Source organism: Ictalurus punctatus, chromosome 29 (genome assembly GCF_001660625.3).
Source record: "Ictalurus punctatus breed USDA103 chromosome 29, Coco_2.0, whole genome shotgun sequence".
NCBI classification, from domain to species: Eukaryota; Metazoa; Chordata; class Actinopteri; order Siluriformes; family Ictaluridae; genus Ictalurus; species Ictalurus punctatus.
This window is the reverse complement of record NC_030444.2, coordinates 10,248,367-10,263,305: the sequence shown is the minus strand read 5'-3', so window position 1 is coordinate 10,263,305 and position 14,939 is coordinate 10,248,367. Positions and strand designations below refer to the sequence as shown.

At 41.9% G+C, this 14,939-nt stretch overlaps 1 protein-coding gene across 6 annotated transcripts; it reads left to right on the top strand.

Moving 5' to 3' along the window:
- The first annotated feature begins 261 nt into the window (after positions 1-261).
- Positions 262-14,923, top strand: LOC108260786 (equilibrative nucleoside transporter 2). Of its 6 annotated transcripts, none has more exons than XR_008393816.1 (13): positions 265-765; positions 879-960; positions 1,467-1,612; positions 2,972-3,111; positions 3,257-3,391; positions 3,544-3,641; positions 4,676-4,895; positions 10,111-10,271; positions 10,568-10,670; positions 10,775-10,860; positions 10,959-11,158; positions 11,302-11,496; positions 12,105-14,923. XR_008393816.1 is itself a non-coding variant. In XM_053677691.1 (13 exons), exons 1-13 carry the CDS (start codon positions 734-736, stop codon positions 11,411-11,413), a joined length of 1,407 nt encoding a protein of 468 aa, XP_053533666.1. In that variant the 5' UTR covers positions 266-733; the 3' UTR covers positions 11,414-14,923. The 6 variants fall into 6 exon arrangements, 5 of the variants coding, with proteins under 5 accessions (XP_053533668.1, XP_053533665.1, XP_053533667.1 ...); XM_053677691.1 differs by having other exon boundaries at positions 266-765; positions 4,676-4,708; positions 4,817-4,895; positions 11,302-14,923; XM_053677690.1 differs by having other exon boundaries at positions 11,302-14,923.
- The last annotated feature ends 16 nt before the right edge of the window (positions 14,924-14,939 follow it).

The following is a 14,939-nucleotide window of genomic DNA, read 5'->3' as shown; positions in this document are numbered from 1 at the left end:
CACAGTAATAGGAGCCATTTGTAAAAACACCTCACCTGGTTCAAGGAGTTTTTTTCTAGAGATTTTTCTAGATGGAGAACTCTCCTCATTTCTGTTAATGTCCTTCTGACATTAGAGGACCAAATCCCAGAGATCATGGAGTTTCTCATCATTTTTTTATGTGCTGTAGGGAAGCAAAAAATAGAAACAGGGCATCTGTCAAAAAAAAAAGAAAGAAAGAAAGAAAAGAAAGAAAGAAAAGAAACGCCCACCACACGTTTGGCTTCTTGTTGTTGCTAGCTTGAAGCACTTCCTGTTACAAGGTCTTCGAGTTGCTGCTGCAACAATGTTTTAACTGTCAAGTTTTTCGCTAAAGAAGCGTTTTGACAACATTTTTATTCATTCGATATTCTTTTCTAAATACCTAGGTTTTTTTGTATATATGCAAATCTGAATTGCCGTTGACATTGAACTTGCTGATACCTGCAGACCCATTGGGTAGTAACCTGCCCCTCCATAAATCTGAACCAGAACAAACAATCGGCATGTACGCCCACAAACGCAAGAGACTGGGAGGAAGATGCTTGCCTTTATTGGGACTTATTTTGTCTTCGCCTTGTAGTGGCTGGCATGTGTAATCCGTGCACAGAAGTGTACATGCATCATAACCACGAAGACTCAACGTTTCCTGCAAAGCCTCGCGGTAACCCTAGTGCTTTGTTTCTGACACCAGCTCCTAGGACACGACTAAACAATGGAGACTCAAGAGGGAGCACCTAGAGACCGGTGAGTTTGATTCACTGCCTGTTTGTACACATAAAGCTATGATGTCATACCCTAACACTCCCCCCCAACTCTCCCCCTCTCTACCCCTCCACCCCACCTCTCTCTCTTCACAGTTGGCATTTTGTAGGAATTATTTTCTTTATCCTTGGACTGGGAACACTGCTGCCATGGAATTTTTTCATGACTGCTTCATTGGTAACAATCTGTCTATGTATAATATATACATATACACACTCGTGGACACATGTATACACTGCAGACTATCAGATATACACCTTCACACTACTTTGGACCGTTTTGCATGACAATTGAGCTCCTTTTCCAGAAACAGGAAATCATGGCTTGTTTTTGAAAGAGTGCCTGAAGTGAATAGTCCACCTGCTTATCCACGGTTTGCACATATTGAGCATTTTAGTGAGATAGTTGGCTTCCTGGTGTCCAAAAGCTTTCCTGATAAGAATTTTTTATTTTATTGTTTAAAATCTGGTCCTTTCAGCCTTGTTTGTGTTTCAAACCTGAGGCATTTACTTGATTACATACCATTCCATATTTTGCCCTGTGCAGTACGTTTGCAGTGTTTAATGATTAGTGACTGTTACTCTATTAAATATTAACAATAAGAAGAAAACGTCTGTGTGTGTGTGTGTGTGTGTGTGTGTGCGTGTGTGTGTGTGTGTGTGTGTGTGTGTGTGTGTGGATAGTACTTCAATAACAGGCTGAACACGTCTGAATGGAGCAATGGCACAATGACGTCCACAAAGGAGTATTATTTCAACAACTGGATGACTCTGCTTTCCCAGCTGCCCCTGCTGCTCTTCACCCTTCTCAACTCCATCCTCTACCCACGGTGAGATGCTGCGTTGTCGAATACTGAACAGTGGGATTAGAAAACCTGAAAATGTGCTTTCGTGAACATTTCTCAAATGTCAGTCAAATAACACGGGCAATTCCCTTCTCAACTCCCTGAGACGACAAGAGGAAGAAACTTTGAGAGGAACCAGACTCGAAGGGAAACCCATCCTCATCTGGGTGACACCGGAAAGTGCCATTATAAATTATTTATTTTCTAGAACCGTATACGATAGTCAATTAATAAATGGATTTCTTGTAAAAAAAAAAAAAAAGAAAAGAAAAAAAAAGAAGACAAACACGAGATATACAGTCACGGGCATACAATGCTTGATGATAAAAGCATCTTTCTATATTGTACATTGCATAACTTTTTTATACCCCTGAGACCTCTTCGAAGTGTATCATGACCAGAGTACCAGAAGGAAGGGACGCAGTGTATTTCATGGCAAGATGGACCCCCAGCTTAGTTAAGTGTAGTTTATATAACCAGGTCTGGTTCACATGGTCTCTCGTTCCCACATTCCTGACCACTGTAGCCTTAAACAACCGTCACGTCTAACTCAAATTCACCAGAAAACAGCAGAGGAAAAAAATATTCGCTGAAAAATCCAGCGTTGTTCCTTCTTTTTCAGAAAATGAATCATGGATGCTACAGCTAATTGCAAAACCTATCCATACATCCATCCATTTTCTGTACTGCTTATCCTACACAGGGTCAGGTGGGAACCTGGTGCCCATCCCAGGGAACTTGGGGCACAAGGGTGGTGGACAACACCGTGAATGGGAGGCCAACCCATCATAGGACACACTCGCACACCTGTTCACACACTACAGACAGTTTGGAAATGCCAATCAGCCTACAATGCATGTCTTTGGACTGAGGGAGGAAACGCCCTGAAGCACAGGGAGAATATGCAAAGTCTATGCACACACAAGGTGGAGTCAGGAATCAAACCCCCAATCCCGGAGGGGTGAGGCAAACAGGCTAACTACTAAACCACTGGGATGGTTTTTAAATATTTCAGTTAGTACATACTATAACTAGGAACAGAAAAGAGGAAATCCAGAATTATGGAAGTGGCATTTGAACTCCGGGCCTTGTAAAAGCATGGTGTTGTTCTGCCCAGAATTAAGAACTGAGAATGTATTCCCAATGACACGCATTGCACGCTCTTGTTTATGGCAGTGGTTCAGAGCTGCGCTCAGTTTTGTTTGTCCATGCTAAAGGTTAATGGTTTGGTTAATTTGGGAGATATTGGCCTCGTTGAAATGAACACAGGAGCCCTGAAGGCTGATGGCAGGAACTCACTGTAACAGCATCCATCACTAACTCCGGTTAATCTGTTTCTGTCAGGATCTCCGAGAAGATACGGATAGCAGGTAGCCAGGTCTTCATCCTCATCATCTTCATCCTCACCGCCATCCTGGTCAAGGTTCCAATGGTGCAGGACCGCTTCTTCTCCATCACCATGGCAACCATCTGGTTCATAAATTGTGAGTACTGGGTGACTTTTTTTTATTTAAAGAAGACACCTTTTTATCAGTTTATAGTTGCATATAATGGAAAGTCAGCAGTTCGTGTTATAACATTACTTTGATGTGTGTGTGTGTGTGTGTGTGTGTGTGTGTGTGTGTGTAGCATTTGGCGCAGTGCTGCAGGGGAGCCTTTTCGGCCTGGTAGGCTTGCTACCGCAGAAATACAGCACATTTTTCATGAGCGGACAAGGTCTGGCCGGGGCGTTCGCCGCTCTCGCCATACTGATGGCCATCGCAAGTGAGAACACAATTCTACACTGACACACACTGTATATAGCAACACACTTGTACATAGTCATATGACGATAGGATACTGCTTCTTTGGATTTTTACCCAACCCTTAATAAACGTAGTATAATGATAGATGTGTTTTGTGTAACAATGTGACAGGTGACACAAATGCTGAAACTGCAGCTCTTGGATATTTCATCACTCCGTGTGTGGGGACTCTAGTAACACTGATCAGCTACCTGCTGCTGCCCAAACTGGTGGGTGTGTTCATCTTTCCTTAAAAAATGCTGTTGAATTTTCACTCCGAGATTTGAATGCATTTTGATGAACGTATACTATAATAATACTATTGTCTATACTGCAAACATTGTATACATCACATAAACCAATGAAGATAAGGGAGAAAATGATCAAAAAGGCAATAACTTTACTATTAACGTTAAGAGCCATGGAAACATTCACCTTTCACGAGCTTTACAGCGAGGCTGAATTCCATCTGGCATCCTCTTCACTATAAATGCGTACTTCTTAGGGTATAACCTAATAACATTAGCATATCCACTATATAATCAAAGGATTGTGAATACCTGACTATCACACTGCCATAGGTGCTTGTTGAACATCCCATTCCAGATTTAGTCTCCACTCTTCTGAGAAGGCTTTCCGCTAGATTCTGGAGCGTAGCTGTGGGGATTTGTGTTCGTTCAGCCTGAAGAGCATTAGTGAGGTCAGACATCGATGTTGGGCGAGGAAACCTGGTGCACAGTCGCCGTTCCAGTTCATCAACAGGTGTTCGGTGGGGTTGAGTTCAGGGCTCTGTGCAGGCCACTCACATTCTTCAACACTATACTTGGTTAACCCATGTCTTCACTGAAGTTCGCTTAGTGAACAGTGGCATTGTCTGTCAGGTTTTGGAACAGGTTTTTGGCCTCTTAGTTCCACTGAAGGGAATCTGTAACGCTACAGCATACAAAGACACTCTATACAATGATGTGCGTCCAACACTGTAGCAACAGTTTGGGCCATATAGCGTATGTAATGCCTAACAACCCCATTTCATTTTGGTTTCAAGCCCCTGTTGGAAAGTTACTTATATGTAACATCATATTAGGCACATAGTTTGTTCACTTTCTATATTTACTAGTAGGAAACTAACATCATTTATGACATACATTGTTTAGGCCCCAAATATGTTTGAAGAAATTCATGACCGGTGACTAAAAGGAGAATGTAAAGAACAACTGTCATTTTTGTCTTTTAATAACATCAAATTCATCGTATATTCCAATAGTATTCCGCAGTGAAATTCCTTCCAACAGCTACAGTGAGTATGCTGTGTGTGTGTGTGTGTGTGTACAGTTTGTTAGTCAACAAAACTGATGCTAAAAGTCTGATTAATCCATTTTGTATACTTTACACACGTGTTGTACAGGAGTTTGCCAGATTTTACCTCAACAAGAGCAAGGGTCAAAGCTATGAAGTTGATGCTTCTAGGGAGCTTCTACCTAAAGGTGCAGTCACACACACACACACACACACACACACACACACACACACACACACACACGACTGATATGTAAACCAGCATGTAGTGTTGTAAATGGGTAATACGATATTGATAATTCCGTACTTCACAATCCAGTATCACAATCCTCACAATCAGATCGAGTAGTAGCTGAAAATAAATAAATAAATAATGTATAATTTTGAGGTGTAACCGGATACAAAGACGTTATTTGGACTGAACAGATAATGCATCCTAAACTAATACAAATACAGATACAAACTGTAGTAGCTGGTTTATTTTCTTTGTTTGTTTTACTTAAATATGCAATTGTAAAGAACGTCGGGGTTATGCATGTAACCCTGTTCCCTGAGAAGGGAACAAGACGTTGCATTTAGCATAACAGTATAGGAAGCGCCCTTGTGTGCGTGACCGGTATCTGAAGCTTGTGTAAAATCATGCCTCTACTTATAGGCCTGCCATGATCAGGTGACGTGGCAATTAAGCGTGTCGCATGATATATAGATATAGATATATATATATATATATATATATATATATATATATATATATATATATATATATGGCACCTGTGAACCACGCCGCCAGCCTCTATTATCTGAAGCGAAGACGCAATTCACAGGCTTGCCCTGGTATGACAAAGCTATTCAATGTCTTGTTCCCTTCTCTGGGACGTAACTTCGACGTTGCATTTAGCATAACAGTATGGGAAAGAGAATGTCCACTCCGTTATACCGAGGGTACGGCCTGTTCAAAAAGACCCAAGCCCGAGGGACACTGCAAGACACTCGAGCATGGGGTGGAATAAATGTCCAGGCTGTAATAACGAGTGAATTTTTGTGGCATAGACCATCCTGCAACAGCATACACATCCTGCAAGGATACCCCTTTGGACAAAGCCTTCGAGGAGGCGACCGCCCTAGTGGAATGAGCTCTTATGCCCAGAGGTGTGGGGAGACCCTGTGCCTTGTAAGCCATAGAGATTGCTTCCACTATCCAATTAGAGATGCGCTGCTTTGACACAGCATCACCTCTACTGTCACCACCAAATCATACCAGCAGCTGCTCCGACTTACGCCACTGGCCGGAGCAGTGGACGCAAGTACAGAGGGCCCTTACTGGACACAGCAGGTGTATCCGCTCTTGTTCTGGTGTGAGGAACGGAGGAGGGCAGAAAGCCTGCAACACCACAGGGTGGGCAGCCGAGGTAGGCACTTTAGGAATATAATCCGGCCTAGGATACAGGAAGACCTTGGCTAATCAAGGCAGGAAGGGGCAACAGAGAGAGCTTGTAGATCTCCCACTTGCTTGAAAGATGTCAGGGCCAGCAGAAGAGCTACCTTTAGAGTCAGAAGCTTCTCAGAGTCTGACTCTAAGGGTTCAAATGGGGCCCCTGATAGACCTTCCAAGACCACAGAAAGGTCCCAGAAAGGTATGCACAGCCTGCAGATGGGCCTCAGCTGCCTGACACCACGCATGAACCTCGAAGTTAGAGGATATTGCCCCACAGAGGCTCCATCAGCAGGGATGTGGCTGGCTGAAACAGCAGCCACGTAAACCCTGATTGTAGAAGGAGCCAACCCTGCTGAGAAACGCTCTTGTAAGAACTCCAGGACTGTAGCTATTGCACAGTTCACTGGATCTAGCTGACATTCCTCCCCACCACAAGACAAAAAGCCACCACTTGAGCGCATACAATTTCCTTGTGGATGGTGCTCTAGCGTTTAACATGGTCTCTACAACCTCAGTTGTGAGACCAGAATCTATGAGCTGGTGCCCCTCAGGGGCCAAACCCACAGTTTCCATAGTTCTGGCCGAGGGTGATAAATCAGCCCTCTGGCTTGAGACAGTAGATCCCTGCAGCTGGGAATTTCCCTAGGAGTACCGTCGAGCAGGGAAATTATCTCCTATAACCATATTCAAGCCGGCCAATAAGGTGCTGCTAGTAGCAGACGTAGATGGTCTTGGCGAACTCTCGCTAGAACTTGTGGGAGCAGAGCAACTGGGGGAAAAACATATAGATGTCACCTCAGCCACGTGTGCACCATGGCATCCAGCCCCAATGGTGTGGGAGGAATGAGGGCGAACCACAGCGGGCAGTGTGTTGTCTCCTCGGAGGCGAAGACATCCACTTCCGCTTGTCCGAACCTCTGCCATATGGACTCCACCACTTGTGGATGGAGCCTCCAACCCCTGGGCCTCAGCCCCTGCCTCGATAGGATGTCTCCCCTTACATTCCACCTGCCCGGAATGTACATTTCACTCACTGACAAGAACTTTCCCTCTGCCCAGAGAAGGATTAGTTGTGCCTGCCTGAACAGGGGGTGTGAATGTAACCCTCCTTGGTGGTTGATATATGAGACCACCTCTGTGTTGTCTGACACAACTAACACATGGTGACCTCTCAATTGAGGAAGAAAGAATTTCAGTGCTAGGAATATGGCTAGCATCTCTAAGTGATTTATATGCCACTCCAGATGAGGGCCGCTCCAAAGGCCGTGAGCTGGACAGCCAACAATACAACACTACGACAACCCTACAATAGCACTGGGGGCTATCTGCCCTAACAACCTCATGTCCCCTAATATATCCCTCCATGGGCCATCATGACCATTCCTTCCTTGCCTGCTTTGCTTTTCTGATCATTCTTAGATCAGGCCTCTTAAGGTTTTCTCCAGAAGCGTGATATCTCATCATGCATTTCTGGAAAAAAGGGGAGTTTTCTGCGGTGTGAGGGAGCTTTATATTTATTTTCACTGGAGAGGAAGCGCTCATCCAGCCTACTACGAGCCACTTCCTCTTCCCCGGGCCAGTCTATATTCAACTTTTCAACTGCCCCAGTAATCACCTCAAGTAGCTCTTTATATGCTTGAGAGTTGCTGTCGGTTTTTGGTGCAATGGCACCCTCTACCGACTCCTCGGAGTCAGCGAGGGTGTTTTGGCTTTCGATAGGGGAAGGAGGAGTCACGACGAGAGCCGGACCTGGAAGACAGAGCAAGAGATAGAGCAGCGCTCGTCTCCGGCTCCTCTTCCAAATCCATACGAGAACCCCACAACCTTAGCCGGCTGGCTGCCTCAGCAGCGGCCAGCCCAGATCCACGAGGCTCTGAAACCCAACTTCCTTCGGACGAGAAGAGAGCGAGCCGAGAGCGGAGCTGCCTAATTGTGAAATGTTCACAATGCTGACAGACAGACCCCTTGAGGACTGCTGTCGCATGCTCTACGCCCAAACACTTCACACAGAAAGCGTGTCTGTCTCCTCCTGTGATTAAATGGGAGCAAGGCGTAAAACACTTTCTGAATACTTTTTCGCTCATTCTTTCCCTCTCTTTCCTTTTTTTCTTTAAAAAAGGGATAGAAACGTTTAGAGATTTTGAGAAAATACAGAGTAGAAATGAAGCGTCTTTTGTCACACAACCAACAGACATGCAGTCTCGCTGAAGATAATAAGGCTGGCGGCGTGGTTCATATATATATATATATATATATATATATATATATATATATATATATATATATATATATATATATATATATATATATATATATATCTCATGCGACGCGCTTAATTTCCACGTCACCTGATCATGGCAGGCCTATAAGTAGAGGCATGATTTTACACAAGCTTCAGATACTGGTCATGCGTGCAAGGGCGCTTCCCATACTGTTATGCTAAATGCAATGTCAGAGTTCTCTGGAACAGTTCTCACCGGAGTTCTTGGGAAGGGCTGCCAGGAACTTCAACTCTAAAGCCACACAAAGCACTTGAAACTAGCCCAAAATGTTCAGGTAGAGGAAAGTATAGATGAATTTTTATTCTTTTTCTCAGTCTTTACCTGGGAAACAAGTTAACAGTGGTGCAATACATGGAACCTGCCGACCCTGCTCACAGAATAAAAATCAAGTTAACGTTATATGAATCAGAGATGCATTATTCGTTTTTCATCAGTGGTTTGCCCCAGTAGCCCAACCTAAATCCTGCCTCAGTGAGCTCCAGAGTAAAACCATATTTCTACCATTTTTCAGTTCAAACAATTACAAAAATTATTTTATTTATAGAGCCGCTGCTCTATATCGCTTGTTTTTCATCCTTCTTAAATGATTGTCCTCCGGGATTAATAGAAGAAAATCGTCCTGGAACATTATATAGTCATTTCATATAGTGAAATGCTGCATAAAGAATGCCAGAAGCACTCGGAGTGTTTACGCTATATTGATGATAATTATTGCATGTCAAGTCAACTTTTGTGATCTTTCTGGAACGTAACAAACCTTAACAACTAAAGTAAATCTCCACTAGCAGCTACACGCCAGTGGTGGTTGAGGAGATCCCTCCCACCATACTACGTAAAGTGCTTTGAGTGTCTGGAAAAATGTAACTGTAACTAAAATCTTATTCTTGATGGAAAAACTGGAATTGCCGTATGGTTATGTTTCTGCTGTCATCTATCAAAAATCGATGCATTTCCAACACCGGTCTTGTACGTGTGAATAAACATTTTAAATTTCTTTGTTGCCATGAGCTTTGTTTTGATGGTAGACAAGCCATTCCCACTTTTTAATTAGGCTCGACTTTTTCAGTCACATTACCGATTTACTTGCTAGCAACCCAGAAGCGCTGGACCATAACAAACGCCTTCATTTTGGGATTGTTTACTTTTCATTCAGTCCTTATCTCAAATTCAGTCGTGTCATAGCGCCACTTGTCGTGCCTTAGCAACAGTGTGATAGGGAGAAGTAAAGGCAAGCTAGTTTCCTGGACAGGCTGAGAACGTTTTGTCAGGATGTAAACTGTCAGTTTCTTAATCAGTTTAGTTGTCCACGCGTCAACATTTTATACATTATATACACCACTGCAAAATCACAACCTTAACCAGGTTTTCACAGGATGGGGACGTGTGGGTGGGTCCAAACGGCAATTACTCAATGCTGTACCATTATGACTTTACTATTTACTTGCTAACATTAGTTCTTTCCTCGTTTTTGGATCTTCTGGGCCATCATTGCAGAAATTGGTCTGCAGAGGTTTCATTACCCAGTTCTAGATTGGCTGGTCGCTAGCATGCGGCTTGATTCTGAAGTTTCACAAGCATGACAAACATCCACTACAAACAACATACCACCAAAATGCCTTAGATCATCTTTTATAATGGAACATCAGTCTTTCGCTTATATTATTCTCTTACTCTTCTTTATGGCAGGCATACAGGAGAATGGGGAACCGAACAGTCAGGCCACTGATTCGGTGCCCAATGGATCTCCCTGCAGTCCGGAGAGTGACGTTGCCAGGCAAGCATTTGTTAGCATTGACGCTGAGCATGACAAGCAAGTAAAGAGCTCCGTGTTGGAAGTGTTAAAAAAGGTGCGTTGAGGGATTGGGTGGATCTTTTTCTTTTTCAATATTTTCACAATAACAGTAGTTCTGTACTAAAATCGTTAAGACGTGCTCCCTGTGAGATGGGTGAAGCAATTAATGAATGCAAGGTCATAGGGCAGCTGAACACGCTTGGAGGAGAAATTGGATAGAAATAAGCAACGGTGTTGGACCACCAACATCCAACCAATTAGGCTAAAGAGGCTTTCGAGGGACCACTGATCGGATTTCATCTAATTTCCACCGAAATTGCTGACTGCACCTTTAAATCTCTTTCTGTTTAGATTTGGGTAATGGCGTTCTGCATAACATTCGTGGTCATGGTCACACTCTCTGTCTTCCCCGCCGTCACAGTGGACGTGAAGACCGTTTACGAGGGAAAGTGGGGTATGAGCACCAAAATGCATGCATCACTCTTCAGTAAAGAAAAACCAAAATACAGATGAAAACTAACTGTAGATCCTCACTGAACTAACCTTTCACTCTTTCAGAAAATTATTTTATCCCTGTGTGCTGTTTCCTGCTATTTAACGTGATGGACTGGATTGGAAGATCCATCACGTCTCATGTGCGATGGGTAAATGAAAGTTATAGTGTTTATTACTTGCTTTTCTTTCTTTTATTCTATTAATGTTTTACAGAATCTCTCTCTCTCTCTCTCTCTCTCTCTCACAGCCCTCTAAAGAGAGTCGGTTGTTTCCAGTGCTAGTGGTCTCCCGTGTGCTCTTCATTCCTCTGCTGATGTTCTGTAATGTTCAGGAACGTCACTTCATGCCTGTGCTCTTTGGCAACGACTGGTCCTTTGCCATCATCATGGTTTTCTTCTCAGTGTCCAGCGGTTATTGCGTCTGCCTGTCTATGTCTTACGCACCACAGTAAGTGAATAAATACTTAGTGACCATCTTCAGTCACGGCCTTCGAGCAGAATTCAGGCGGTTACCTGCATGTTAAATTATCCATATTGCTTCTTAACTTCATTTATTCTCAAATTTATATTCACGTCACACCTCTCTCCCAGGTTGGTGGCTCCACAAGATGGAGAGACAACAGGAGCTCTGATGATGTTCTTCCTGGCACTGGGACTTTCTTTGGGAGCTGCTCTGTCTTTCTTGCTGCGATTAATCGTCTAGTCTAATCCGCACACATTTGAGGTTGCCAGGCCTGATTTATGCGATCGCTTCCTGTTGGATCCTTCACCCACACCATCTGAAAGGTGTGCTCCGTTACCAGGAAGCACTCGGGACAAAACGAGCTAATCGCTTTATGCAGAATATTTTAGCATTATTTGAATATTTAGCATAATTTAGTAGAACGTCTGAAAGAAGAAGAAAAACTGGATGTTAGCCATTTTTATTGGCCATTTACTGCAGTTTGTTTTATTTAAAAAAAGGGAAAGGGTCTTTGACAATGACCGAACAAAAGGGAATAGACACAGCATATTCTGGAAAAATAACCCTCAGTTCACTTTATACCAAATACTGCTAGAGTAGTTAAATGAAATTGATTGGCTCCTGAGTGGCATAACAAAAAAGTGATGGTGTTCCTCTCTCCTGTCAAATTGTTATTGTCTGCAGAAGAGGGTAGATAGTGCCTTCCTTTGAGTGAGTTCAGGTGTCCTGTAACATGGAATGAGCAGCATTCTGGTGGCTAGATTCATGCGACCATGAGGAAGCAAGTGCTAGCATTCGTCATCCCTGGTTGTTAGCGGTTACATAACAGACAGGAAAATAGGCAGGGGGGAAAAACCCAATATACAATTTTGCCACAGTAATACAGGAGACACCTGAAAACTACTCTTTTTCCATTTTATTTATTTTTCAGCTAAAGCAACAGTGGGTGCGTCGATGGATGAATGGATGGGAGAAAGAAAGGGAATCGGCATGGTTGGATGGATGGTTGGGAGAAAAATGGGAATCGGCATGAATGGGATTTTTTGCGGGGGGATTTTAAGGATTGATTTTAAAGATTTTGACTGCAGGACGTTTTAAATAATATTGACTTAAAAGGCTCTAGAGTCTTCTAGAACTGACACAACAGCCATGTACCTCCTTATTATGACCAGAGATTTCCGTTTGTATGCTGGCAGGAAATAAAGGGTTAACCAGGGGTGGTTCCTTAACCAGCAGTGTAAAAATAGATGCTGATTATGTTAACTTGTAGCCAGTAAACAGTAGCTAATCAGTAATAACTATAACCTCAGAAACATTCACATTTCACACTTCGTTTCATTTCTATGTAAAAAGGGAAAAATGATCATACTGTGGGGTTTTGGTTTTCCAGACCACGGAGGGAAAAAGGAAGAGAGAAAGGGAAGTTTTATGCTTATTAGTTATAAGAAACTATATATCACGTTTTAAACCTGGTTCTCAATGTACTCACACACACACACACACACGTAAAAACAGTAGATGAAGAACATTTAGTATATTTCATAATGGCTAGATATCAGGCTAGATATTTATTGGCTCAGTGTAAAACATTTTGCATACATTTTAAGATTTTGTTTAAGATTTATTAACACTTCGCTTTTTATACAGAGAATGACCGAATTTTAAAACCATTACCAAATATTAAATATAACAAAAGTGGATTGTAATGGATTTTTTCTTTTTGGTCTACTTTGTACTTTAAAATTCATATTCAGCATAAACATTTGTAACTGTACTCTAGTAAGGAATATGTTCTTAGAATAAGGGAAAAGGTCATTGCTTGGTTTAGAGAAAATATGTTTTCCCTTGAGGAATTGTTTTGACGCGTTTTTGAAGATGGCGTGCAGTGACGCACACTTGCGTGAACGTTCCGAGCAAGATGTTTCCTCAAACGGTTTCCTATTTTCTCTGTGCTTGAATTTTAGGTGGAGTAAATTACAGGCTTTTACCGAAGCTGTTTTTCAGCTCTGACAGCTCGTCTGCGAGGTCATTACAGAGTGTTACGACAGCTCTGCGATTTGGCCCTGTTTTATTTCGACTGGTTAAAAAGGGAGCATGAGAGCTGAGGAGGACTTTTCTCATTTCTTTACATGCTTTTATGATGAATCTCTGTTTCCATGGTAGCATTTAGAAGTGTAGAGGGATCTGTTAGCACTCAGCGCTGTGCTGCAAAGTCTGTACGCTTGTGAAAGTCATGTTTGGAGAGTATAGGAAAACGTTTAAAGCCATATTGTTCTCACAGATCCTGTCTAACATGAATTTGCCAACAGTTAAGTCTCATCTGATGTTATTTTTAAGCATTAGACGTTTTTTTTTTTTTTTTTTTTTTTAAATTGCAGTAAATTTCAGGGTTTTAATGTGTATAACTGGTTATGCCTGTAAATACTGACCTGACAAGTTCAGTTACCTCTTTTCTGTCATTTATTTTATTGTTATTTTTAGTGTTCTAGTTATGCATTATTAACCCTCCTATTATGTTGACACATCTGAGATGTTAATCTCTCTCTTTCTCTCTGAACTTTTTGGACTTCCCTCGTTAGCCACTACATGTGCTTATATATGCAAGTATTATATGCAATGTCGGACAAGGTTTACTGTTCGAAGCTGTTCTTTTGCGTGTATTTAAACTGTGGAAGTCATTTTGACACGTAACATAATGGAGGTAACTTTTTCCCCCAACATAATAGGGGGTTAAAGAAGCCGTTTTTAATGTTTATAGTCCTTGGCTTTCTGGGAGGTGAAATGTATGTAACTGCAGTTAAAAACATTGACAACTTTTGAAACTGCATATGCCCCATGAGTGTGCTTTTTGTTTGTTTGTTTTTTATTTAATATAAAGGGGAAAAAATGGCACAGTTGAGCAGTTTTGTTCCTGTGGTAGGTGGAGCTAATTTCTGGTCAGGAAATAAACAGTGAATCCATTGCATGACGATATTTGAAGTCAGTATTTCTATGAGTTCTAACACCTTTAATAAACATTACAAACGGCAGCTTTTAATTATTCTTTTGTTTTTAAATCACAATCACTTATTTCCTAACCTTTTTTTCCTTTTACAGTCAGGTGTTGCCTAATTTGACAGCTACAGTCCTCATACACTTTCACTTGTTCATTATTGTTTTTAATCCGTTTTCTTCCCTTCCTTCTGTGTTTAAGCTTGACTTTATTTTATTAACTTGTGTTTTTTTTTGTTGGTTTAAACTTTAAACGAGGTGAAAATGAAAGGACTAGGGTTCTCCTAGACCTCTACTATAACATGAGTATGCTGAACTGTATTTTTGTCCAGGGAATGAATTTGTACTTTCCAATCACTATGTAGACAAGAGGCATGTTTGTGGAAAGAGATATACCCTTTAAGCTATACAGCAACGACAACCTGATGGACTTGTTTCTTTCCCTTGTGCGAGCTAAATGAGCTGCAACACAAATGTATGCATGTGAGAGTTGTCTGGACTTTATTCCTGTCCAGACAACTCTTGTTCTGCCTCCTAGTGGAGTGTTGAGAACCAAGAATGCCACAGATGGTCGAAGAATTTCTTTTTCATTCTTGAAAGACTGTTAATGAAACCATTCAACTGAAATCTTGGAATATGGGAGCCAGTTATCCATGACTGTGTGTATATGCATATTTGGAAGCCGTTTTCCTTTCCTCAGTTTAAAAGATGTGGCATTTTTGTTATTGCTGAAATAAAATGCATTTTTTATTAAATAAATTTCTTGCCTGTTTTA

Excerpts from the sequence above, each read along its gene's own strand:
- LOC108260786 (XM_053677690.1), top strand. The coding sequence starts at position 734 with ATGGAGACTCAAGAGGGAGCACCTAGAGACCG. Across the intron at positions 3,112-3,256 it reads AACCATCTGGTTCATAAATT|CATTTGGCGCAGTGCTGCAG; the intron begins GTGAGTACTGGG and ends GTGTGTGTGTAG. Across the intron at positions 4,896-10,110 it reads TAGGGAGCTTCTACCTAAAG|GCATACAGGAGAATGGGGAA; the intron begins GTGCAGTCACAC and ends TCTTTATGGCAG.